Source organism: Chenopodium quinoa, unplaced genomic scaffold, assembly GCF_001683475.1.
Source record: "Chenopodium quinoa cultivar QQ74 unplaced genomic scaffold, ASM168347v1, whole genome shotgun sequence".
NCBI lineage: Eukaryota > Viridiplantae > Streptophyta > Magnoliopsida > Caryophyllales > Amaranthaceae > Chenopodium > Chenopodium quinoa.
The window spans coordinates 597,924-624,087 of record NW_018744118.1 but is presented as its reverse complement, the minus strand read 5'-3'; the positions used below and the strand labels follow the sequence as shown (position 1 = coordinate 624,087).

Sequence of the window (26,164 nt, the reverse complement as noted above, 5' to 3'; positions counted from 1 at the left end):
TATGCTTTTTCTATATCTAGTTTCAAAGCCAGCCAACCTGTCTTATTTTTAGATTTATTAAAAATGTTCAATATTTCTTGGACTAGGAGAATCTTGTCTTGAATTGCGGTGTCTGGTGCAAAAGCATTTTGATAAGGTCCAATGATCTTTTTAAGGAATGGTTTAAGATGGTTAACTAGGACTTTGGAAATAGCTTTATAGAGGGTTGTACAAAGACTAATTGGACGATATTGGTTTGCTTTGGTAGGTCTATCAACCTTTGGGATAAGGGTAATAAGCGTATGATTAAGTTGGCGTAGCAGAATACCATTAAAAAAGAATCCACGGATAGCTTTACAGACATTAGGACCAACAATAGACTAGTAGTGCTGGAAAAATTTAGGTCCGAAATCATCGGAACCAGGAGCCTTACAAAGGCACATATATAAAAAAAAAACGGCAATTTCATGAAATGCCACTGAGCACTTAAAAAATTCATAAAATGCCATTGTATTTTCCAGAATTCACCACATGCCACTGACAAACAGTAAAATGTCATGCCATGTCATTAATGAGGTATTTCCGTTAGTTGACAGTCAGTGTCCGTTGGTTGACCCAGCACTTGCCACGTGTCACCTTCTGATTGGTTCGTTTTTTAAAAAAAATTAAACAAAAATAAAAAAAAAATCTAAAAAAAAAAATCAGAAAACCTAGCCCCCACCCCTTCCTTGACTACCTAGCCCCACCGCCCAACGGAAATCCAAACCCAGCCACCACCAATCCCCCCTTAAAAAAAAAATTAAACAAAAAAAAAAAAAAATCTAAAAAAAAAAAAAAAAAAAAAAAAGAAAACCTAGCCCCCACCCCTTCCTTGACTACCTAGCCCCACCGCCCAACGAAAATCCAAACCCAGCCACCACCGATCCCCCCTTACCCCACCAGAAAATCCACCCAAATCCACCATGCCGGCCAGCCACCCCTCCTCCTGCCCCGTCGCGTCCTCCCTCCTTCCCCTTTAACCACAAACCCCATCCCCGTAAACCCCTTCTCTCTCCTCGAAACAACCACTAAAACCCCAAAATCGCAGCCACCAGGCAAAGTCCGGCAACACAGCGAAGAGGAGAACGGAAGTCCGGCAGCCTCCCAGCCTCCCACCAGAAAACCCCACTCAATACCACATTCCCCTCCCCTTTTCGATTTCCGGCCACCCCACCCAAAACACCCTTCCCTCCCCTTTTTGTTTTCGGCCACCCACCCACCCACACAACCCGAAACTCCATTCCCCTCCCCTTTGCAATTTGTGTGTAATTTCTTCTTCTCATTGCAATGTAAGTATTTCCATGTATAATCCTTGTTTCATTGTCGAATTCATACAAATTTTTGAAAAATTCGAAAAACTCCTTTGAAAAATCGATTTGGGGCTTTCTCGTATGATGCTTGTTTGATGAAATTGTTTGTCCCATGTTGTTGCATTCTTGATTGTGTGCATTTTGATAGTAATTTTGTAGAAAATGGTGAAGAAATGAGCATGTTGGGTTCTTGCCTTCGAGCTTGAACGTGGGTTTTAATGGTGGTGGAAAGATGATAGAGAGGGAATGAGAAAGATGTTTTTTTTTTTTTTTTTTTTTTTTTTTTTTTTAAAAAAAATTGAACCAATTACAAGGTGACACGTGACAAGTGTTGGGTCAACCAGCGGACATTAACGGTCAACTAACGAAAATACCTCATTAATGACATGGCATGACATTTTGTAAATTCTAGAAAATACGATAGCATTTCATGAATTTTTTAATTCCTCAATAGCATTTCATGAAATTGCCGCAAAAGAAAAAAAAAAAAGGGCTTGTTATGTTACTTTACGAGTTTCCTCTCCCTCTCTCAGTTACAGCGCGCACTCAACGTTCTCCATTGAAGCGCAGTTCACGTTCTCCATTGAAGCGCAAGGCGCCTTCTAATAGTTGTATACCCCATTGAAGCAGCTTCTCAGGTAAGTTGTTTCTTCTTTTTGTAATCAATTTCACATTCTAGGGTTTATTTTTCATCTAATTTAATTTAATATAATTTAATTGTCAGTGCATTAAGCTTAGGGTTCGAAAATCTCAACTATTGTTTCTAAATTCTATGATATGAAACATCATAACCAAAAGAAAAGAAAATTATGAGCCTAATTTGATTATTGAATCAAATATCCCTAAAATTATGTATTTTTCGAGATTATTGAATCAAATTTGGTTGCTAATGTATTGCTCAACCCTTCAATCTTAGGATTCAACTATGAATTCAGACCTCGTTTTGGACGAGCCTGATTATAATAATCCAGAAAACAATATTCAGGTAATCCCTTTTGTTTTCATTAGTGAAACTGGTTAAATTAAAGCGAGATACTAATTGGTGTATTCCTTTCTATACGGATAGCCTTTCTTTGTTCTTCACAGGGGTTGTTCTTCTTCTTCTTCTTCTTTGTCGCGGCCGAAATCCAAGAGGAAATTAAATGAAGAATCTGTGCATGAGTTTGATGATCGTTATCTATATAATTTGAGAATTAGTGCTTTTCATTATGTGTGGTCCAACATTGACACCACCATCAAGGTAATTATCACACCCCTTTTAATGAATGTGTATGTATAATTTATAGTTATTGTTTTAGAGAATTTGCTGGACATCTCACACTTTCCTAAGGTATTCGTTTGTATTAGAACTAGGATAGGAGATGAACAATGAATGTACTTGAATCTTACTGGAAAGGGAATGAAATGGTGTTAGTAAATAATGTGTCAAAAGTTACTTATGAATAGTTTAAATATCCAAATGTTACGATTAAGAAAGAACAGAGGAAGTATGTCTTTCATTTAAGTTGCACTATAAGAGTAAGCAGGTTGAAATTTTGAAATTTGGATTTCCTTGATTGTAATTCTATGTATAAATATTTTGAAATAATTTATGCAACCATTCTTCATGCTAAATTGGTATTCTTCCTTGACCTTTCTTTTGTTTTTTTTAATTTTTTTTTTTATAGGGTGTCCTCAAGGAAATCAACTTAAGCATATTTAATGAAGTGAGTTCTTGGGTTCATCAATCATTTAAAGCAGTGAGATCATCTGGGGAACCGGGCTATGCTGAAACCACTCATCCATATCCTATAGCCCTTGATGCCTTGTCGAAACAAATCTACACTGGGCTTGTATATACTAGTAATAATTCTACTCAAGTCTTTATTTGTGCTAACATGGTGTTACAGGATACTACTTTTCTTAAATTATTAAGTAGCAAGTGGCCTGGAGAGAGAACATGTAGAGAGAATAAATTGGATGCGTGACTTTAGGGGATTCATTTAGTGTAAAAATTAGAGAGGAAAAACCTGCTTAAAGTAGATTGCATACTTTAATATTGGATTATTTTCTTAAGAAGATAGAGGTCTGGAGCTTTTGAGATTCCAAATTCTCTCTATGAATTTTAATAAGATTATCAAATATAGTGATGCCTTTGTAATTATATACTACTATGAGTCTGACTATCAAGTAACTGACAAGTGACAACAACTTAATTATTTAAATAATTCAAAGTTTACAACAACGAAATTGTATATGTTGTCTGCAGAAAATATGGAGTTTGTTGATAATCAACTTACCTTTGAAGAACTTGGCAATCACTTGAAGTCTGGTGGCTGCCATGTAGCTTACATGTCATCACTGGACTTCTCAGCTAAGAATGGGATTGGTGGTTGTTTGACTCGCTTATTGAGAATGTTTCTGAAGGTTACACTGGATGTAAGTCCCTTGTATTATATGCATGCTGCAAAAGATTCTCTAGCCTCAATCTACCTTTAAGAGTTACTTTTGTATTTTTTGAGCAGGATGCTGATATGTCCATTCTGGCATCATGGTACTGTGGACAAAGGGAGTCTACACCAGTAGTCATAATCATTGAGGACATGGAGAGATGCTGTGCTTCCGTCTTGTCCAATTTCATTTTGATGTTAAGGTATTTAAGCTGTTGCCCATCCTTTGTTGGGAAGATAGAAGAAGATATAATTTCATTCACTTTTAACGAATCCGAGGAAATTTCATTTTTCACAGTTTCAAAAGCCAAACAATCCATAACATTTGCATTCTGAAGCAATGTCTGCAGTCTATTATCGTAACTAGCTTTATACTAAAACATGTTTACTTATAATCCATGTTGTCCTCCAAATTTGTTGTTTAATAGTTATTGGCCAGTGGAGAATATCGGTCAAGTCCAGATATTAATTTCTTGTTAATCAAATGCAGCAAATCAAGCTGAAATATTTGTTGCTTCATGTTGATGAGCTGCAAATGAACCGAGTCAGGCTCATTTTTAGTTTGTTGGAGCTAAGGTTCATAAGAATTATTCCTTTGTTTTTTTCGTAATAGTCCCATTTCTAAATGGTACGACTTTTAAGAAATGTCTTGTAGCTGTTGTTACTTGTAAATTACAAAAGAGCCATGGAACTAGAAGAATTAATTAGAGTCCATGCGGGGTTTAATTGAGGAGTTGACAACATGCCACCACTAGTTATTGCTGCCACCCTTGTTCCAACCGCCATGCACGCCCACCACTTTTATAAAATACCACTAAAGTTCACTTTACTCACAAAACAACCGCTGTTACTGCTTGAACTCACCTAAAACCACATCCACCATCCACCTAAACTTAATCATCACAAAACAAAACCCACCATCATCACAAATTGAGCCTACCCAAACTGACCATCATCGCAAACCAAAATTCATAACCCTAACAAATTGAGCTTAACCAAGCCTACAACATGAATCTACTACTCCCTGCGTAATTTATACTTGCTCCATTTCTCCATCCGTGTAGTTTTAGGAAAAATAGTGGAAAGTAATAAAATATGATGGAAGTGGGGTTGGTTGAATAATAAAAAAAAACCAAAAAAGTAAAAGTGAGTATAAGTGGGGAGGAGAGAGAATATGAAAAATATTAAAATATGATATGAGGGGACTACTCGTGGGGAGGAAAATAGTAAAATTTTGTTTTAAGTTTCCACAAAAGGAAATGGATCAAGTAATAAATACAACCACAAAATGAAAGTGGAGCATGTAATAAAATACAGAGAGAGTATCATAGTTTGTGCAAGTCTAAACCCATCGTCTTCACGAATCAAACCTGACTATATCATTATTTTAACAAAAGACAACGAGAGAGATGAGACTATTCAAGCCCACAAAGCCACCACTTGTTTGAGTGGAGGAGATTGAAATGTTCGACAAGAAAGGTGAACGGGTCGGATTTGGAGGAGATAGAGTAAGTGACATCTCGTTAAGTCGTTGGAGTTGGACACTAGTGGTAATTTTGTTGTTGGTGATGGGTTGGTGCTTTCATGGTGGGTTTGTAAGGATGGGGATGGATGAAAGGGGACGGTAAAGGAGAGAAAGTTAGGAAGGAAAGATAGGGTATGGTCGTATAAGGGATTGAGGGTGATAAGTAAGGATAATATTGACTTTTGTTGAAGGTTAAAAGTAAATGAAACAATTATTTTTGGATGGTAGGAAATGAAATGTGGTGGAATTATAAAAATCAATGAAGGAAGTATTAGTGTTTGAGCTAGCTTGTGCTTGAATAAGCTTCTATAATTCTTATTATATTATTTTCTTTATTATTATATATTAATTTATTTTTCCTATTATACATTAAAAGATTATTTTAATTCTTATTATATATTAAAAGATGTATTTTTACATTTAATATTTTATTTACTTATATACAAAATATGTAAGTATGTAAAAATAATTAATATTTCATGTACTTTTTTCGAGTTTGATTGACCTTTGAATAAGTTATAATTAGACATGAACATAGTCACATACGAACTAAACGAGCTATTCATGAACATTAATGAGTCGAAAAGAAGTTTTTCAAGCTTGACTCATTTACTTAACAAGCATAAGACTTTTATTTAAGTTTATTTATTACCTTAATAATTGAGTTATGATCGAGTTTTGATTGAGATTGTTCGCGAGTAGTTCGTGAACGTATCAACTCATTTGCCCTCTATGCTGGCCTTTTTCCTTTCTAGAAATTAATTATTTTTGGTTTTATGTAAATGATGAATAGATGCTTCTTTCACTTTGGTATTCAATTACTTAATTTTTTGCTTCCATTGGACCTAAGTTTCTTAGTCTTGCTCATTTTTTTTGCCAGCAAATGGGTGGTTAAAATACCAGTCATCCTAGTAATGGGGGTCGCAACGATGCTTTATTCGCCAGAAAATTTGCTATCTTCAAATGCATTATTGTGTCTACGCACTTGTAAATTTGTCTTGGGATCTCCAGCTCAAAGAATGGATGCTATTGCTGAAGCTGTTCTCTTAAGGCCTTGTTCAAGGTTCAATGTTGGCCACAAGGTGGCTGTTTTTATGAAAGATTATTTTCTGAAACATGATGGTACCTTGACTTCTTATATCAGATCTTTAAAGGTACAACACCTAATTCCAATGCAGCTTATAAAGTTGAAGTTTTACATTGTGTGTTTTAATGATTGCCCTTTTTCTCTCCTTCCCAGATATCTTGTATGCTACTTTTCTCGTCCGAGCCTTTAAGCTTCTTGCTAAAAGACTTAGATGCTGAAGATGATTTTCAGGTTTGGTTTCTACCCACTCCAATAATCTAAATTTTTTTTCATCTCATATTACTGCATGTATGATAACCTGCTCTTTTTTCCGGTGATATTGATAACTGTCTTGTTTATTTTCTTCTGGACTGTTTTGTTCCACAAATGATCATATTATTGAAGAAATTCATGCAAAAGATCGTCTTGCAAAGTAACAATGTCATGTTTTGTCGCTGCTTTAATCACATAATATACAATTTTTTCTTTGCCACTGTTATTCAACTGGCTTATTTTGTGAAATTATATTTCTTTCATTTCAGAATACTGTAATATATTCGATTACCACACTTGATTTAAAAGTGCGGCTTAGACACCCCCTAGGTGCAAGGCGCGAGAGCTGGAACCTTAGCTCTTCCAGGCGCAAAGATCTATGAAAGGCGGTGCCTATGTGCTTTTATCTAGGGTTTTATTTTATTTTTTTTTTGTTTTTTTTTTTGTGCCGTATGTTGTTAGTGTCATTTGTTGATGTAGATAATAAAAGAAAAACACCACGTGACTTTGCAACATTCAGATTTACTAAGGAGAGAGAAAACCCATGTCACCCAATTCCATTTGTAAAACCCTAGGTATCGATCACATGGCCCTTTCACCTTATCTCATAATTCTTTCTAATATTATTTTATAAATAAAGTGGAGGCGTGCCCCTTTGCCTTGTGCCTAGGCTCCAAGGACTTTTGCTGGTGCATCTTGTGCACTTTAAAACTTAGTTCCCACATTATAAACTTGTAAACGTTGGTCAATGATTTGGCGAAGTTTATTTTGTAAGCCTACCTTGTTTTTTATTTATTTATTTATTTATTTTGCTGAGATGTTTTGAAAAGAAGGACTAGAAAGTATATTTGTAAGACTACCTTGTTTTTTATTAAATAAACTTTTGATCAAGAATAATAGGCATTTTTGAGTATTAGCATGATCTTTGGTATTATTTAATATGCATCATCATCTGATTGACTTGTTCATCTTGTAAAAGCAGAAAAATTGCATGTATTGCATGATACTCTATTTGTAGATCATGGTTGATCAAGGCTAAAAGCATCCTTGACATCTTGTCTTGTCTATTGCAGAGGCCTATTATGTGAATCAAATATTCTAGACTGTATTTAGCCTTAGTGTTGCTTGGAGTTGCCTTTCATTAATGCTATGTTAGGAATTTCGAAGCCCCTAACGTTGCATTTTCTGTTGAGTTCACTCACGTGTAGGAAATATGGAAAGAGAAACATGCGTGTATTCAGGACATCATGTTGAAAGATTCTTCACAACTTTCTTGCAGAGGGTATGTACTATGTAGGGATGCCATTATTTTAATTTTTTTTCTACATTTTCTGTTTGCTCTTGATACTAAGATTTCATCCATCTTATTATAGTGATGATGTTGGTGAACTAACCAGTGAAAAGTTGATCCATGCTATTGGCGAGCTAAAGAGACTCCACCAACGCTGGATCACAGTAGTCAAGGTGAGCTGTCAAGCTTCTCCTTCTGTTTTCTTTCATCAGTTTTGTATATATTGTTTAAATCGAAGACATAGTCTTGTTAATTGTGGCTGTTGACTAAAATTTTTATGTGAGTATACATTTGCTCTAAATATTGTGGGTCCTCAATTCGTCATAAATATTAATTAATTATACTTTCTAGTGCCTTCTTTTCACAATGATTTTATCCAATTCAGTTTGGTATGATTGATTGTCCCACAAATCAATTTTATTTCTGCATTAATAGTAGGATTTACTCATTTTTACCATATATTAAGCTTCACGCATTTAGATTTTGATGTTACTGATCTGATTGGGGATTATGAAACCAAAGATTTTGATGTTACTGATCTAATTGCAGTGCCTACATGAAGCTGGAAAGCACCAAAATGTGCAGCTGTTAGATTTGTATTGTGATGCCCTTGATCCGGATGTTCATAAATCTGGGACTTCTTATAAGCAAGGGAGATCTTTAAGGAATGGGTGTTTATCTAGTCAATATGGTGGCTCTCCCAAAAGACCTTACATATTTAAAGCAGTGAATAAGGTAAGGTAGGTATCATATCTTTCTGAAAATTAATTTGAGTGGTAACTGATTTGCAAGATTTATGTGTCATCAGCTTGTGCATTATTTAGTCATCAGAAATGAACCTAGAGAATGTAGAACTCATAGGTGAGTTTATATGAGCTCATGGGGGCTATCTTTCATCAATCTTAAATTGTACCTTAGCTTAACAAAAGTGTTGTACTAAGAACTCAACACAGTAATATTTGATCATTCTTTTGTATGGGTACTGTTGCCATTATTTAAAAATTGTTAAGACATATGTAGGTGAGGCCTGGGGGTGAAAGATTTGCTTTCATAATTTAGATCATATGTTTCTATTCTCAGCACTTTGAAACTATTATTCTACTTCTTTTTCTAGCACAGACTACACTGCAAAACCCACCTAATGAACTGGTGTTATTCATTTTTGTTTTCTAACACCATTCTCTAACATGTATCTATACTTGTACAATTTGTGTTGAGGGTGGAGTGAGAAGAGGGGGGGGGGGATAAGAAAGTACCAAGTAAATTAAATCCTACATATGATATAGGAAAGTAATGTTCAGTGCTACATATGTGTTGTTGTGGATGTGGTTTCAATGAATTAAATCCTTTTTGATGCATTGAATGCTGATTGAGGGCAGGATGCTTATTGTTTTAATTCTAAGTGGCTTAGGTGTTATGCTGACCTGTGTCCTCTCCATCTGATGTGTGGGATTTTTGTATTGTCCCTTTGTTTTATTTCTTTGTGATTTATTTATTTGATGATTAGCCTTCCTTTTAATCCTTAGTTGGAAATGAGTAAGGCGGCAAACTGCAATAATCTGTACCAAACTATGCTATTAGTGAGATACATGCTCCTGTAATAGCATTCGTTCTTGTCAGTATTGACTTTAGTACATCTTATCCTTCCAAACATCTCATCACTGCTTATGGCGAGATCTATATTGTGTAATCATTGGTGGTAATTAGCCAGTAACTATTGGAACTCAAAATAAAACTCCTATGTCTTAATGATTCATGACTCTTGAGCTTGACAAATTGAATATGCCTGAACGTTAGGTGGACTTTGGTTGTATGATTTTTTTTTTTTTAACAAAATCAAGCTGTGGTAAACTGGCAATACTTATTTACTTCAGCATTGGTGTTCCCTGTGCTAGGGGTTCAAGCTATAGCGAAGTTACTGCACTAGTCTGTCTTTACAGTGATACAAGTGAGCCAGAAAAGTTGTTATACCAAGCAGCCGAAAGCTGATTTTTTTTTGATACGACTGATTCAAAGTTGGTAAAGAAGATTTCTCTTTCTGTGGATCCTACAAGTTAAGGGACTTGTCAGGATATTATTAAATAAGTTCAAATCATATATTTTCATTTATGGTTAATTTGCAAGGAGTCTGAAAAACAGTAGTTCCTCCATCTCATATTACAAAGCTTGTTTTTCTTTTTGGGTAAACCAAAATTAAAAGCCTATTTCTATTTAAAGGTTGTACTTATTGACAATATTACCCTCTTTTTGATGAGTTGTTTTCAAGTACTATTCTTTTTCTCTCTAACCCCACATGCACATCCCAATCAACAGTTTTAAGGAATCAACATCCTCCTTAATTTCTGTGAATAAACCCAAATGGGCTTTTTAATATGAGACGGAGAGAGTACTGATTTGGATGATCATACTCTCTCCATTTATTTAAGTATTACACTTGGAATGACACATAGTTTTTGGCAAATTATTTGACTTGAATATAAAAGATGTAAGTGGAGTAATTTGGAAATTAAAATAATTATAAGAAAAGATAGTGGGGTTATATTTTATTGAAAAAGTAAGTTATGCGAGAGGGAAATAAATCTTAAAGAAGTAGTAGTGGTTTTAGTGGGGATCGTGAGAGGAGAGAAAACTAATATTTAAATTGAGTAGGTTGCCAAAAAAAAAAAGAAGTGTAACACTTAAAGAAATGGTCGCAAAAGGAAAGTGTAACTCTTAAAGAAAATACGGAGGGAGTATATCGAAGTTGGAGTAAATATTTTGGGCATTTGCCTTTTTTATTTTCTTATTATTTTTTTAAGGAATGTTTGCCAAGAATAGAACGACCTTTGGATTATTTCAAAATGGAATGACCTTTGATATACATTTGCCAAAAATAGAACAAAAAACGTGTCACATGTGTGATTGGTTAAACCAGTTTAAATTTATTTTTAACATTTTTCTTTAATAATAATGATTTAAAAAAAACTTAAATTAAAAATACTTTTAAATTTTTTTTAAAGCAAAAGAAAAAACTGAAATAAAAAAAAAACCCTTCCCCCTGCCAAGAGCCACCCCACCAGCCACCCCACCGTCAGCGGCTAGAGCCGTGGCACCCAACCTGACCCAGACCCGACCACCGAGCCACCGACACAAGAAATGGGACAAATTAAGAGATTAACAATTCTATCCCAACAAGCTCCTCCTTCCACCATAGCTTACACAAGCTAGAAATGTCGGATCACAGGCCGTTATCGGACTTGAAAAGGATCAAATTATCTTGCAATTCTCGAACAATAGGAAACAAATCGTCAGAAGAGAAGGCATTTTGGGGATGTTTTGTACAAATTCAGGCAATATAAGCGTGTAGATTTGATGATTGTGAAGATGGGTTTTTTTTGTTGGGGGGGGTTCTTTGACTTGGGTCGTTGAATTTCTAGAGGATCCTTGAGGTTTTTTCAATGGCGGAGAAGGTGGAGTTCTGGGGTTTGATGGGATTTTGAACCCTAAAACCACCACTCGATTTGGGAGTTTTAGAGTTTTCGGTTGGTGGTTCAAGGGGGGAAGGGGGTGGAGATGGCCGTTTGAAGGGCGAAATGGGTTCGCCAGCATAGTGGATGTGGTTTGGGTGCCTACTGGTCGGGAGAGGAGGGTTTTTGAGGGGAGGGAGGTAGGGCGGGAGGAAGGTGGTTCAGGGGAAGGAGCTGGGTGGTTGGGATCTGGCCGGCGCCGGGTTGGGGGCTGTGGCCGGCGGCGGTTATGGGGAGTTCCCGGCGGTGGGGTGGCTGCCAACCGGTTACGTGTCATTTTTGGCAAATGTGTGTCAAAGGTTGTTCCATTTTGAAATAATCTAAAGGTCATTCCATTTATGGAAGACTGGTGAAAGGGGGTGTTATTCCTGGCAAATTTTTCTATTTTTTATTGCAAGCTTGTATAAGGTTGGTGGTAGCATGTACATGACTACTATACAATAATTTCAATAAGGTTGGATAACTTCAATGTGCTAGAATTTTGTAGCTAATCTCTTCTTACAATTGGTGATATTATATCTGCAAGATAATTTGCTGTTTATTTTGACCTCATCATAGGTAGAAGTACTTTGCATATCAAAATAATGTTTTCGGAGGATTTTTGGGTAATTGTAAAAAACTTGTATACAAATGGTTGTTCTTGAATGTCAAAGTCACCCAATCTCATTAAAGTCACCCTTTCCCATAAAGCTCACTATATAAAGGTAACCCTAATGTTAAAGTACACAATACATTCATCTCATGTAGGAATTTCTATTCAAATAATTATTTATCCAGTTGTGCCCATACTTGTGTTGTGTTTAATGTGGCCCAAATCCATCAGCCCAATTATCCATGTCTCAAGGTTTCTAGAGATTCTAGTATATTGGCAGAAAATTGTGGAAGATACTAGCATTGGTGAATTCTAATGAAACTTCTAGATTTATGTGGAAATATAAGGAGCATGTGTAGATATTTCTTGCCTTACAGACTTCTTCCACCACCATACGTCCATTAAAAATATGGTATGCTAGGCATCATTTGGGAGCATGCAATCCACCTACATCCTCTAATGTTCCTCTAGGGCTCCAATCCTCTAATGCACTCTATGAGTGTCCGCCAATATTTTGGCTTGTAGAGATTATTTATAATCTATTGGCTCTCTAAGAATTATAAAGACCGGAGATACTCATATACACACTATCTCCTTATCTACTATCCCCTTCAGTCTGTGTCTCTGTGAGTCATAGTGAGAGTTATTATTATTGTATTACACCGTTTGGGTTTTTTGGCCTTTTTGGCCTTTTTGGAGGATTTTTCACATGTTAAATATTGTTTCCCTCTTTATTATTCATCTTGCCTTTATTATCTTTCTATTTTTCAATTTGTACATCTCTCAATCTCTGCTTCCGCTAAACGCTTATAACCATAACATATAATAATCTTTTTGAGTAATTACTTTTATTAATATATAATAATCTTTTGTTCTAATTATGCTATAGAGATACTTTTAAACTTCAATTTGATTTTCTTACTGGATATATAAACATGTGTTTGACCAGGGATCTTTCACCAGCAGCGTTATCTGAATTGCTTAATAAGTGGGAGAGACATGCTGATGGCGTATGCGAGGTATGATTATGACTTACTATTGGCTATTGCTGATTGAATATATAATGCGGAACTATAACTGTGTGATGCACAAATGTGTTGGTTAACTTAGACTGCATATACTGTTTGTCATCTTTTGACCTTGTTGTATGCCCAGTTTTTGGATGTTTCCCTCCACACCTCTTAGAAAAGAAAGGGTGGGGTTTCTCTGATGATTGTCATCATGCTCATTTAATAAATAAACCAATGAGAAATGTATAAAGGTAGAGAATTTGCTAAAAAATAGTGTTTGATATTTTTCCAGTGAGAAGACTTGGTGTAATGTCATGTTTTATAGTCATAATTTTACAATATGAACAGCATCAGTTGCAATTTAAAATTTTCCATTATGTTGCTTTTGGTCGTTCTTAAAATTTGTCCAAAGCTTCTGTTATTAAATATTATTCTTAAGTTGGAAGATCTGAAAAGATACTGCGGTCTTTTATCTCTAATTCTCTATCAGACTTGTCAAAGATCTGAATTTTTGCTTGAGATATCTTGAATTACTATTTAAGCAGTTAAGCTTTAAGATATCAAACATGCGAAACTCTGATCTTTTGCTAGGAAGTTTGTTAAAGAGATTGGAGCTTAGGAAGCGAAAGTGTCATTTAGGTCTCATAAATTTCCATTCTTGTCTTTTTAATTCTCCTTTTGGTTTTAGGTATCCATCTAATATATTGGAGTGACAATGTGATAAGATTATGTACATGAGTAAAATCTTTCTCCCTTTTGTCTTGATGTGGTGTTGCTCCATTCTACATATATTCTTATTTTGGATTTGTTAAGTTTGGAATGGAAGATCTATGTGATCTTAAATAATTGTTTGCTGAAAATAACCCGAGGTTAGTTTATCAAAGGAATACAATTCATTAACAAAAACTTGTTTAAAAACAGGAGAAAGACAAAGCCTCTGTATCCATGTTGATGGAATTTGTGTAAGTTAACGTAACGATCTGCTACTACTTTCACTCAATATTTCACAACTAAATGGAAGAACAAGTAAAAAAAGAAAGAACAATAAGAAAAGTGAGGGAAAATGGGCTGCTTTTTGATTGATAAAGATGGAAACTTTCTTACAAACGGTGGCTTGAGGTCACCACTCTCCAAGGTGACTTCAGGTCACGACTGTCCAGGATTCAATTATCACAAAAAAAATAGCTGACTAAGCCAATCCCTACTCCCCCTTTTTTTATATGTACACAGCTAATTACAATCAGCAAAAAGGCCAGCTAGGCTAGCGCAAAAAGCCAAGGTCTGGCACAGGTACACCTAACCCCTGCAGCAGTCATTTGTTGCTAAGTGACTGATGTGCTGCTGCTGCTCCACTCCTCTTGCCCCAACGGTCTGCCTTCCTTTTTTTGTGCCTCCTTTCATAAGTGATGATACCTTGAGGCTGCACCTCATAGTTCGTTGCAGATAATGTCACAAAGTTGTGAACCAAAGTTGAATCCTGTCTTCTATTCTAGAGCTATTCACACTCATCAAAGCATCCAGTTTGCTAAAAAAATGATTCTCTGGGCTTTAATTGACTGCAATTGGTGGTTCACTTTTTATACTTGTTAGGTTAACCGTCTTTGTGCAGATTTAGCAATTGTCAGTTTGTGTATTTTCCTTCTCCTTATGAGATGTGTCTAATATTGACTTTGTAAATTATTCTTCACTTGGGACGGTCCAACTTCAGGAACTTTGCTGTGTGAAGATAGACTGAACTAACAAGGAAGAAAGATTTCTCATTTTCCATAAAAGTATCAATCTTTTCTTGTAATGAAGTATACCTTCAAACATCCATTCTAATCAAGCTGCCTGACAAGCATGACGTGTTTTTCTTGCACTGCTTTAGTCAATTTTGTAAATATAATTTAGTAGGTGCAAAAGTCAAATAAAGTATAGGCGCTGTATGTAGCATTCCAGATTGTCATTTTTTTTTCTAACATTAAGGCTTGAGTTATGCTCAGATTCCAGTTATATATTGGATAGCCTCATACTATCATGGAATTTTGATTATTTATTTGTAAGTTTGCCCAACTGATATTTGATGAATCATCCCTTTCAGCCTCTGTTTTTAAATGTCTTTCTGTATAATCTTTTGACATGTGTATGACAATTCTTTGATGGATGCTTTCTTACTTATAAAATATACTAAATGTTCACTTGTTCTAATTTCGAGCTTTAAAATTGAAGCTGATTCCGCCATCTCCATGAATCATTTTATTATCATAGATTGGCGATAAAGTCAAGGAGCTGCAAGTTATGATGAATTCTGCGGATAGCAAGAGCTCAGGAAGCGATTTGATATATGATTCCTCGTAAGATTCTGTCCCTAGTCTATGCTGTTGTTAACTGAGCTTCTCCGCTCCTCTATTTTTCTGATAACGATCAACAGCTTTATTAGGTGGCTCAACAAACCTCTGATAGGTAGACTTTGCCAGTTGCTCAGCTGTACTGTTGTCAACATGGCCTGACTAGTTGTGGAAACCGAATATGGGACCTATAAGGGAGAAAATAATTCATCCAAGAGATATCAAACTGAATTAAAAAAAATATTCAACACTACACGTCTACTAGATCTAGAGTTTACATTCAAAAACCTTAGATCTCAAAAGCAAGGCGATGGCCTGGATGAAACTTTAAAGGGTATTACTTGCCCGAAGGGGGCAACCTTCCTCGTACTTCCATTGTTGTTTGTGCGTGGTTGGTCATTGATTGCGAGAGAGAGAAAGAGGTCATTTGTGGATAAGTAGGAGGTTTGATGTGGTAGGAGAGTATGCTTTAAACTTGTTAGGTGGGACCTTTTTTTTTTTTTCCTTCTCCTTTTATTAAGTACCTTTCAAATTACCAACTGTGTGGGAACACAATATTAACACACCTTTTATTTATTTATTTATTTTTATTTTTTTTTTATTTTTAATTTTTTATATTTACTGCCTCTTAAATACCATGCTTTGGCTTTTACTACCATCTAAATTGTTTTTTGTTTTTTGACCACCTTAAAAGTTATTTGATTTCACTTCCTTAACTCGAATTCCTTTTAAATGTGAGACCTACTAACTGATTTTTTTCCCATCATTTTTACTAACTCTCTTTGAGTTGTTACATTCTCCCTCTTTATTTATCATTTTCGTCCTCTTTAGTTGTCATTATCCCATTTTTGGTTGTCGTTAGATGGTTTGATGAGGCAATTCAACATATTAAGGCATCAATTTAGCCTACATTAGTTCAAGGAAAAATGGAAACTAATAATCCTACCTTTAGTGTGTCTTCCATAAACAATCCCACCTTTTGAAATTCCAGAAATAATCCCACCTTTAATCTGGATCTTCCATAAACGATTCCTCTGACCTATAACCGGTTAAACCGGTCTAACTTTTTTTATTTTTTTTAAATTCAGCTTCTCCTACCTCCCTTACATGGTTACCACCTGAACTGCCACCCAAACCACCACCACCTCCTCAACTCCTCTCACTTGTCACCGGCCACCACTCGCCCAGCCATCACCAACTGCAACCCTCACACAACCCCACCAGCCAGAAACACCATTCCACTCCTCCACTAGCAACCCCCTAACACCCACGCAACCTCCAGCAGCACCTAAAGGCCGAAAACCCCACACCCACCAACCATGACTTCTTCCACCACGATTCAACAAACCCACCCACCAAACGAAAATCCCAGAAATTCAACAAACCCTTAAAAACGAATGGGCATATAAACATACAAGAATTCAACAATAACCCAAATCATTCAATTACAAACCATAAAAACAGATTTTAAAACAAATTAATCACATTATAAAGATGATTTTGAATGTAATCAGGGATAATACTAAAAACGAAACAATAAACAAAAATTAAAACAGAAATTAAGGAGATAGAATGAAATTGGACAGTTTTGATTGATCGATCCAACGGCCATGATTGAGCTTAAACCATTGATGAAAGATGGTGAGGATTGTTAATGATGATGCGTGGTGATGATGAAGTGCAGTAGCGAAGAAGAAAGACGCGTGGTGATGATGATGCGAGGGGATGATTGAATCAATCACTCGCTGCTTTCTGGTCGCAAGGACGCCGGAGTTGGGTTGCCGGGGAAGGGAGGCGGCTGCGAGTCTGTGACAGTGATGTGGAGGGGAAGGGGTGGGGGACAAAGCGTTAAGAGTGGCGGGGCTGGTGGTTTTGATTTTGGTTTTGGTTTTTTTTTTTTTTTACCAAAACAATCCAACCGGTTAGGGATCGTTGATGGAGGATCCATATTAAAGGTGGGTTGATCCTAGAATTTCAAAAGGTGGGATTGTTTATGGAAGACCTACTAAAGGTAGGACTATTAGTTTCCATTTTTCCTTGGTTCAATGTGAGGTAAGTGAACTTAACTTTGAAAATAACTCTTTTTCAAAATATTCTAATTTGCATATGAACCTTTAGTTTACATATTGAATATGATGAAAAATTAGTCATTTTAACCTAACAATAATATACATTGTGAAAATGAGTGCAATATGAAGTTATTTACTAAAATTTGGACTTAATTTTTATAATAATTAAATTAAATTGATAAATTCCCCAATTTTCGTAAGAATCCTAACTAAATAAGTGTAATTTAGAAGCTTGATTCTCTTCAGATGACACCAGTATAATTAAAGCCACCTGTCAAAAAAACTTTCCCGAAGACATCACCATAAATTGTTTAAAATCCGAGTTAAGATACTGAATTAAAGAGTTGATAAACTTAAGGTGGTACTAAAAGATAAAACTAAGTAAAATGTATCAATAACCAAAATTTGTTTTTAAAAAACAATCTCATTCCTTTTGTTTTGTTTTCTATTACTAATTCACTATAGATACGTAGATTAAGAAAGGTTTTTAAAAAGTTAGTGGTGTAAGATACTGGTGGATAAAGTAAGAGAGATGGAATACAAAGGTGGGTGAGTCGAATAAAAAAGATATATAAAGTAAGAGAGGGTGGAAATGTGTAATTATTGTCGGGTAGGATCTATAAGATGAAGGGGGTTTGCCAAAATGGAATAAAGTGGAACTGATTTGAAAAAAGTTTTTGATTGAAAACTGAGTAAAACAAAAATAAAAGGAGTAGGTGGTAAGTACTCCATCCATCCCCATAAGTGTCCCCTTTTCTTTTTTGTTTGTTTGGCCCTTGACAAAATGAAATAAAATGGATTCGATTTGGAAAATAGGACCTAATTGGAAAGCGAGTTGAACAAAAATAAAAAGGAGGTAGTATATACTCCATTCATCGCATAATAGTGTCCCCTTTTCTGTTTTTATTTGCTTGGCCCATTCTATTTCTATAAAAGGCAATGACCCATGACTCTTTATTACTTATCTCCCCTGCTACCCTGCTAGTCTCTACCAAAGGTTAGGGTTTCACTTTCTCTTTCATTTAATGTAAATACTACTCCCTCTATCCAAAAAGCTGTGCTTGTTTTGAGTTTTTCAGGGAAATTTAGGAATAGGGAGATTCCAAGATTATAGTGCATTCTCATGTCCTTTTTGGCCCTGTAAATTTTTAATTTATAATTGTATTTTTTGTTATTCAAAAAATGAAATCAGCATTGATGAAAAAGGTAAAACATTTGATCTTTTTATTTTTCCCAGTGTGAAAAAAGGAAAAAGCCAAAAATAACTCATCTCCTCTAATAATTATGACACGGATTTTTGTGAAGAAAGATGGGGCGTGCATGATATTATAATGTGCTGATGAGGGTATAATTGTCCAAAATCATATGACAAAATATGAAAGATTTACAAAAGAGCACAATATTTTGGGATGCTCGAAAAGTTGTCTGAATACAACTATGTAGGACAGAGCTCACAGAGGGAGTATCTGGGATATATATTCCTTTCTTTTTGAGAAACAAGTACTTCATAAGACTTTTTTTAGTACAACGCATTGTTTTAATTTATTAATTATATTATTGATTGTCATCCTCCATCATTCTTTTATTTCTTTCTCCTACCCACTCTCCATCATATCTTCACTTCCTCTTCCTTCTACTCTATTATCTCCTCATCTTCCTCTTGCCTCACAATATGTACTTGCTAATCTATAAAGTAATAGTGTAGCTCAGAACCCATGAATTGAAGCAATAAGATAAGGTAAAGATGGGATTTTATTACAAAATAAATCATTTGTGTTGCTGAAAATTGTACAAGTAACATCAATAATATGCTCCTACTTTGCTTATTCACGCAAATTTGAAATCTAGGCAAAAAAATAAAAAAAATAAAAGGGCTATAGTTGGAATCTTTCGTCAAAAGGAATTACTGCGCTCTTAGCTGTAATGAATTGGAGTAGCAAATAGCACTTTCTAGGCATTCAATGGTAAAATTACAGGATACTGAGGAGAGGTTGGGAGAGAACAAATGCAGCCAGTACACTGAAGTAGTGATGCAGTACCTTGAGAAAAGCAGTGTCCTACTTCTCCTATTTATGAAAATTCAAATGAAGTAGAAATCAACTTGGAACATGAATTTTTCATTATTAGGGGCAAAGGAGTGAGGAGATCTGTAATCATCCTCACTAAATGCCCAACTTTTTCACTGAGATAGCACCTTTTATCTGACCTCTGTATTCGATTCCCTGTATACTTGAGTCTGAGTGTCATAGACTCGAGAATAGGACAATCATCTCTGATATATAATATTTTAGCATGACCTTGAATAAATCTGATGTAGTTATGAGTCTGAGTTCCTTTTATTTGAGTCCCCTGTGTCCTGTGTCATAGCGTCATAGACACAAGATAAGGATAAGCATCTTTGATATATATCATATTGGCATGACCTAGGTGAATCTGAGCTAAGGTATGTGAACAATTTTCTGATGTCGCTAGTGTGTGTATGGAATTGGTTTTAGTTACCCACCAATGACAAACAGTTTGCGGAGAGAAGAATGTAGCACTTGTATCCATGTGGATTTGCATGTTGATTAAATCCATAACCCCTTATGTTTCTTCAGAAGTATTTCTTCTCCACTAAGCCACTACCCTTAAGTATAAGATGGGAAATAGGCAAGAGAGAGAATAGATCACCGACTCCAATATGACATTTGAATTACTGTTATTTATGTAATTCAACCTGAATAACATGTCTTATTTATACATCATCCTATCTTTGAAGTATCGATAGGAGCTTGTTTCCAGTTGGTGAAAACAAATTTCTGCATCATAATAGTGTGAAAATAGGTCACTAAAAAGGAACATGTGAACATGCTGAGTGAGGCATCTTGTCAGGTGCTTATTGTTTTAAGCTTAATGTAACTATTTCATTATCATTGATGTGATAGAGTTTGTGGTAGTCACAAATCTACCACAATCCTCTATATGAGCTTGGAAGTTGGAACCAGCAATGCTTATATTGAAATTGATTCCTGGGGTGAGGAATAGATGTAAAATCGTATATATTCAGGGATTGTTAGATTTATGAATATCGAGGATAAGATGAAGGAGAACCAATTACTTTGGTTTGGGCATGTGACACGTCGACATAATTGATGGAAAGATGGGATGATAAATATTTCAAAAGAAGCCAAGGGCGATGCTAGGATTTAGTACAGAACAGAGAATTCAAAACTGTATAAAAAGAAGTAATGGCAGCCAAGGGATATTTGTATTGCAAATCAGAGTAACTCACAATACGATGCCTTCTTTCGAGAGGAAGGTGCTCTCCAAAACAAACTCCTTAACAAATTTCTGCATGCATTCCCCTCGACCCCAAACTCCTATTAATACCAAAAATGAAGCAAGCAAACAAACTCTAGATTAGCTAGCAAAAGGAATCAAAATAACAAACTTAGTAACTAACTTATTCATGAATTACTACTTTACCCTCTCCCCCTAAACTGATTCTCTAACAAACTTCCCTTCTCAACCATTGCTAGTATTCTTGGGCCTTCTTGCATAAGTGAAACGGATACTAGGCTTGGGCTGATCCCTTGTAAGAGACCAAAGATTTGAAGAAAATGGATATGCAAGAGAATCAGTCTGGTTTGGGCTTGTGACATGCTGACATGAGGATGCACTGGCAAATCTGTGGGTGGGAGGTTGGGATAATATAGATTTCAAAAGAAGCCAAGGGAGACCAAAGATGATTGATGAAGGAAGTTAAAAATGCTTTAAAGAAAATGGATATGCAAGAGTATAAGACAATAGATAGAAGTAATGAAGAGTATTTGTGGATGACTACATGAGATATATTCTAGGTTCATGCAGCCGATCCCATCTTTTTGGGAATAAGGCTTTGGTCGTTATATTTTAACTGTTCTTACTTTTTTGATCAGTTGCTCATAGTTTATTACATTGTTTGTTTAGGTGGCCGTTTGCGTCTAATCATTTTCATATTAGGATATTGGAGGCATTAGGCACTACCATATTAAAGTATATTAATCTGGAACAGTAAAGCTGTTCCATTATCCTTTCCATTGTAACGAGCCATAATTTTCTGTATAATCTGTTTTTCAGGTCCCAAAAATCAGATGCACCTAAAGATCCAAAACTATGGAACAGTAAAGCTGTTGCATTGATTGAATGGATGCTTCGGTAATGATCATCATCCCTTTGCTAGACAGCTTTTATTTTTTCTAGGGTTTATTTCCTTATCTTATATGTTTGCTTCTGTATTAGTTGGTGAAGTTTAATCTGAAAAACTTAGCTTTTTATAAGTGCTCTTTGTTTAATAATGTTTCATTTACTCTTCTTCTCGCTGTCTTAATTGGTAATTGATTGACAAATATTTCTTTGATAGGTTTTTGTGTAAGTAAACTAACATTCCTAGAAAAAATGTTTGTTTGCACAGAGATCAGATGAAGCCCATTGAGAGTTTTCCGTTTCATGAAATCTTGTGCTTTAAGATAGTTGAAAAGCTTCAAACAGTAAGTATTTATTTTTGATTTATTTATGCTTGCCAAAAGGATTTTATGAATGCAGGTTCCCTGTAGGGAAATGTTGATTTTGTAAATGTATGATGCAAATATAGAAGTTGGGCCTATTTCTGGTTAATGAAGTCTTGTCATCCTAAGGACTCCTAAGTCTTATCTATTCCATCAAAGCTCATAATTTCACATCCTTAATACCCTTGGACATTTGTGCTTAACTATGCTTTTAATTTTTAGCTCATATACATGATGGAGAATAATCTCATGGAGGAAGTCATCAGGCACATGTTATGTTTTATTGTCTTCTTTGAACCTTTGATTTATGTCTCTCCGTCTCTCTTTCCATAACTTTCTCATGGCCATCTCTTCCATGAATTCTCTTTCATTGTGCGGAAGGTGACCCCTTGGGTTCTTTTGTGGAGAAATATGATTGTTCAATTGAGAGTTTTTTGCTGTTAAGTAATGCTGTGATCGATGCCTGGTGGCTGTTCTGTGGGCAGCTCTGGGGAATTAGGAATAGGAGAGCAACAGATATTCGAGAAAAGAATATCGAAAAAAAGAAATAATTTTCTAAAATAGACTTTTTTCTACGGTGACGTTATTGTTGCTGTGATTAAAGATGCAATACCCAACACACCCTTCAAGTCAAGGGATTGGATAATGGATCTAGCTTGGGCATCTATTCGTTCATAGTGGGATATAGCCCGTCCCCTTGAGTGGATAGGACTTTAATTTTTGTTACAAGGCAACAATTTGATCTTTTTCTAGACTGATCAAGGGATCAATGGCTGTTGACAATCGATAGGTGATTCTTTGTGTACAACTATTTGTTATTGTAGTTGCCTAAGCATTACAACTTTCATCTGTGTTAGGCCTTGCTGGGAGATCCTAGAAGAAGAATTCAAGCTGATCTGCTGGAGTTCCATGAATATTTGCACTGCACCTGTTGCAGCACTAGGGGAAGCAGATTGCTGCCATCACTTCATGACACTTCAATATTGTAAGTAGTTCTGACTTATATTCAATATTGACATTAAGTTATTGTTTCTGTCTCGTTTTTATACTGGCGTGATAATGTAATATTTTCTCTTATTTCCATCCTCTTTAATTTCTGCTAGTATTCCAATTATTAGTGCTGCTCTTGATCTACTGCTTTTATTGAGTGTGTTTCCTTGTCTATGCTATATTCTTTTTGCTTTTCTTTTTCTTTTTCATTAATATTATGAGAAACAACCTTTTGTATGTCTGAGGTAAGGCATTGACAAATCTGTACAACTTGGAATCTGCTTAAAGCTTTGCTAAGCTATTTAAATTAGGTGAAGTTACAGTCTTTTGTGTTACCTCTTGTTGTCTCACATTCTCAATAGGAGAACTCCTAATAGAGCTCTGCCTCCTCTCTCCTTATTATGTACATCATTTTAGAGTGTGAATTTGGTCTTGATGACATAACGGTTGTTCGTGTCATTTCCAAGAGTATGAAAGTTTCTTTATTTACTAATAACATTAAATGAAATATATTATTTTCTCTTGTGAAGATATGTTCTGGCTCAAGAGCATGGTGATATCATTAATGTTCATGATTGGTTCCAATCTTTCAAGGCAATTCTTGTAACTCCACCTACAAAAGCTAGGAATAAGTCTAAGCATTCTTCGACTCCTAAGAAAAAGAAGGATATTAATAACCTCAGTGAAGCAGCCATTCAGTATCCTTTGATTTCTTTATTTGTAATTTAATTATCTTTATTATTACTTATGTTGATGATGCTTTAAGATGGAATACTCAAGTCTTTTGGGCTTTGGGTGCTTTGGTGAACTATAATGCTATTGCTTATAATGTGGTTTCAATTCTTTCTAATTTCTTCTTCTAGCCTGATATTGGATTCCATTTCATTTTTAATTAATCTCAATTCTCAATGTCTTGTGCTTACTGCCTCTAAGAAGTCCCACTGAAATTTATCCCAGTAAATTGAAATGATTCTGGCTTGATTTCCTTAACCTTGTTTTCAAAAGAGCACGTTTCTGCAAGGCAGTTTCAGAGCTCCAGGTCACTGGACTACTACGAATGCCTACAAAGAGGCGTCCAGATTTTGTGCAGAGAGTTGCCTTTGGACTGTAACAAAAATCATGAAGGCATTACTATATGTGCATCATCTTGCATCTTTGGCATGAATTCCAAACTTGAGGTATTTTACTGTCTCTATTTTCTCCATAGTGACAAATTGTTGTACCCTATATACTGGCCACTTTCTTTATATCGTGGTTCCTTATGACGATACATGTTAGCCGATCCCAAATCATTTTGGGACTAAGGCTTTGTTGTTGTTGTCTCTATTTTCTCCATGCTTTGTTTATCCTCCCCTTTTCGTAATTTTACATCAATCAAAATCTGCAGGCTCACTGATGCTTTTGTTTGTACTTTACTTATAATTAAGAGAAAGAGATGTGCTAAGAAGACCTTCCTGCCACAGCTAAATTATCAAGTGAAGCCGATCTGTGTTAGAGGGTTGAACCTTGCTGGTTCATCTATTATTGCTTGTAAGAAAGTTAACTCTTCTCAATGCTATGATATGTATGTATTTTTAATTTACTAATGGACAAGTTAACATCTTTTTTAAAACCAATGGAATGTTATGCTTTGTTCTCTTCATTTTTTTTATTACTTATTACTAAATATAATTAAGAACAACAATGGCAGCAAAATGAAACACTTTTTTAAAAGAGCAATGAAGCTTTGGGGCTCACCTGAATTCAGGTAGCTAATAGGGGGTAGATTTTATCAGAGAATATTTACAGGAGACTAATTCATGAGGGGCAATATTTCAGGACTAAATTTTCATATGTTTGGCAAAAATATTGAAGAAATTGTTTGCCTTATCAATTTGGAATTGGATCAACATCAAACAATTTTCACATTATATGCAAATCAGATTCAGACGTATTTATTTTAACAAGAAAATAGCAAAACAAAAATTGAAAATACGATTTTCATCTCAATTCATACAATTAGTTTAATGTATTTAAAAAAATTGTAGTATTAATTTTTTTTTTTGTTAAATAATTGAATATCAGATATAATATTTTTGTTGGAATTTCAAACAAATGATCGTAAAAAACACTTAATATGCAAAGTATTATCAAAGGTCAGAAATTTGCAGTAGATTCATAATTAAAATTCGAATGGAACTTTTTATAAAAAAGAGAAATTATACAAATTCATGAACTTACAAGGAATTTGCATTTGATTATTAAAAGAAAAAAAACTTCAATCTAAAAGTCGGTATAGGAAAACGAGAGAGAGGAGAGAGAAAAAAATAACGTTGAGGACTCTGAGAAGAATAAATTTCTTTAATCTTTGAAAAAATTACACTAGGGGGTGGGTAGGTTATGTATTACCGATATTTAGAGGGCAAAAAATTACACTAAACCAGCAACTGTCTTAGTCGGCTTAAACATCGACATACCCAGACATCTTCCAGAATACCTCAATGAGGTATTCTCAATATGCACGAGAGAGTCAGTCAAGCGGCCCGTCCGTCCACACTGGCCCTCAGATGATCCATTTGGTTCCGTATGTGCCCCAGCAGCCATACATGCCGTATGGACAGCCTTACATGCAACCGACCCTCTTTGGGGGTTAGGCGGCACAAAACATCTAACCTTTGGACTGGCAGCTCTGTCTGAGAATAACCTTCTGTGTTCTCTACGAAAATAACTGAGGCCGCACAGCCGACCAAGGTTAAAAATGTTTTGGTGGGTACTTATGATGGTACCACCAACCTAGAAGACCACCTCATGGCCTACACCAACCTGATGTACTTGTAGGGGTTGGATGACGCCGCTTAGTGCCGATGCTTCCCGGCTACATTGAAGGGCATTGCCCAACAATGGTTCGGCAATAAGCGAGTCGGCTGCATCAACAGCTTCAAGACGCTTGCGTTCTTGTTTTCTTCCACTTCTCTTCCAATATCCCTGCTAAAAAGACAAGTCTTAACTTGGGTGCAGTGCAGGAAGGGGATAGAGAAGGGCTTCGGTCATTTGTCAGGTGGTTCAATTCTGGTGAGAATCCAGATTCAAGGGCTGTCTGACGAGGTAGCTTATACAAACTTCTGTAAGGGTCTGAAGGACGGGTCGACTTTTAAATTTGATCTCGTCAGAAAGAGGGTTGCAACCCTCTTAGAAGCGCTGATGGAGGCGGAAGCCTATATACAGGCGACTGAGCTCTGCTCCATCAGTAAGC

General features: G+C 35.6%; 1 protein-coding gene across 4 annotated transcripts; it reads left to right on the top strand.

Annotated features, from left to right (window-relative positions):
• Positions 1 to 324: 324 nt before the first annotated feature.
• On the top strand, positions 325 to 24,574 carry LOC110692625 (origin of replication complex subunit 3-like). 4 transcript variants are annotated; one of them, XM_021869657.1, is made up of 20 exons: positions 325 to 1,307; positions 1,862 to 1,966; positions 2,245 to 2,313; positions 2,395 to 2,568; positions 2,996 to 3,170; positions 3,577 to 3,746; positions 3,833 to 3,960; positions 6,163 to 6,436; positions 6,523 to 6,600; positions 7,830 to 7,903; positions 7,995 to 8,085; positions 8,462 to 8,652; positions 12,960 to 13,029; positions 15,268 to 15,353; positions 21,515 to 21,592; positions 21,849 to 21,924; positions 22,800 to 22,927; positions 23,463 to 23,630; positions 23,938 to 24,110; positions 24,320 to 24,574. In XM_021869657.1, exons 3-19 carry the CDS (start codon positions 2,254 to 2,256, stop codon positions 24,041 to 24,043), a joined length of 2,127 nt encoding a protein of 708 aa, XP_021725349.1. In that variant the 5' UTR covers positions 325 to 1,307; positions 1,862 to 1,966; positions 2,245 to 2,253; the 3' UTR covers positions 24,044 to 24,110; positions 24,320 to 24,574. The 4 variants fall into 4 exon arrangements, with proteins under 4 accessions (XP_021725349.1, XP_021725351.1, XP_021725350.1 ...); XM_021869658.1 differs by lacking the exon at positions 325 to 1,307 and having other exon boundaries at positions 1,387 to 1,966; positions 24,360 to 24,574; XM_021869656.1 differs by lacking the exon at positions 325 to 1,307 and having other exon boundaries at positions 1,387 to 1,966.
• Positions 24,575 to 26,164: the final 1,590 nt, after the last annotated feature.

Excerpts from the sequence above, each read along its gene's own strand:
- LOC110692625 (XM_021869657.1), top strand. The coding sequence starts at position 2,254 with ATGAATTCAGACCTCGTTTTGGACGAGCCTGATTATAATAATCCAGAA. Across the intron at positions 2,314-2,394 it reads ATCCAGAAAACAATATTCAG|CCTTTCTTTGTTCTTCACAG; the intron begins GTAATCCCTTTT and ends CTATACGGATAG. Across the intron at positions 6,601-7,829 it reads ATGCTGAAGATGATTTTCAG|GAAATATGGAAAGAGAAACA; the intron begins GTTTGGTTTCTA and ends ACTCACGTGTAG.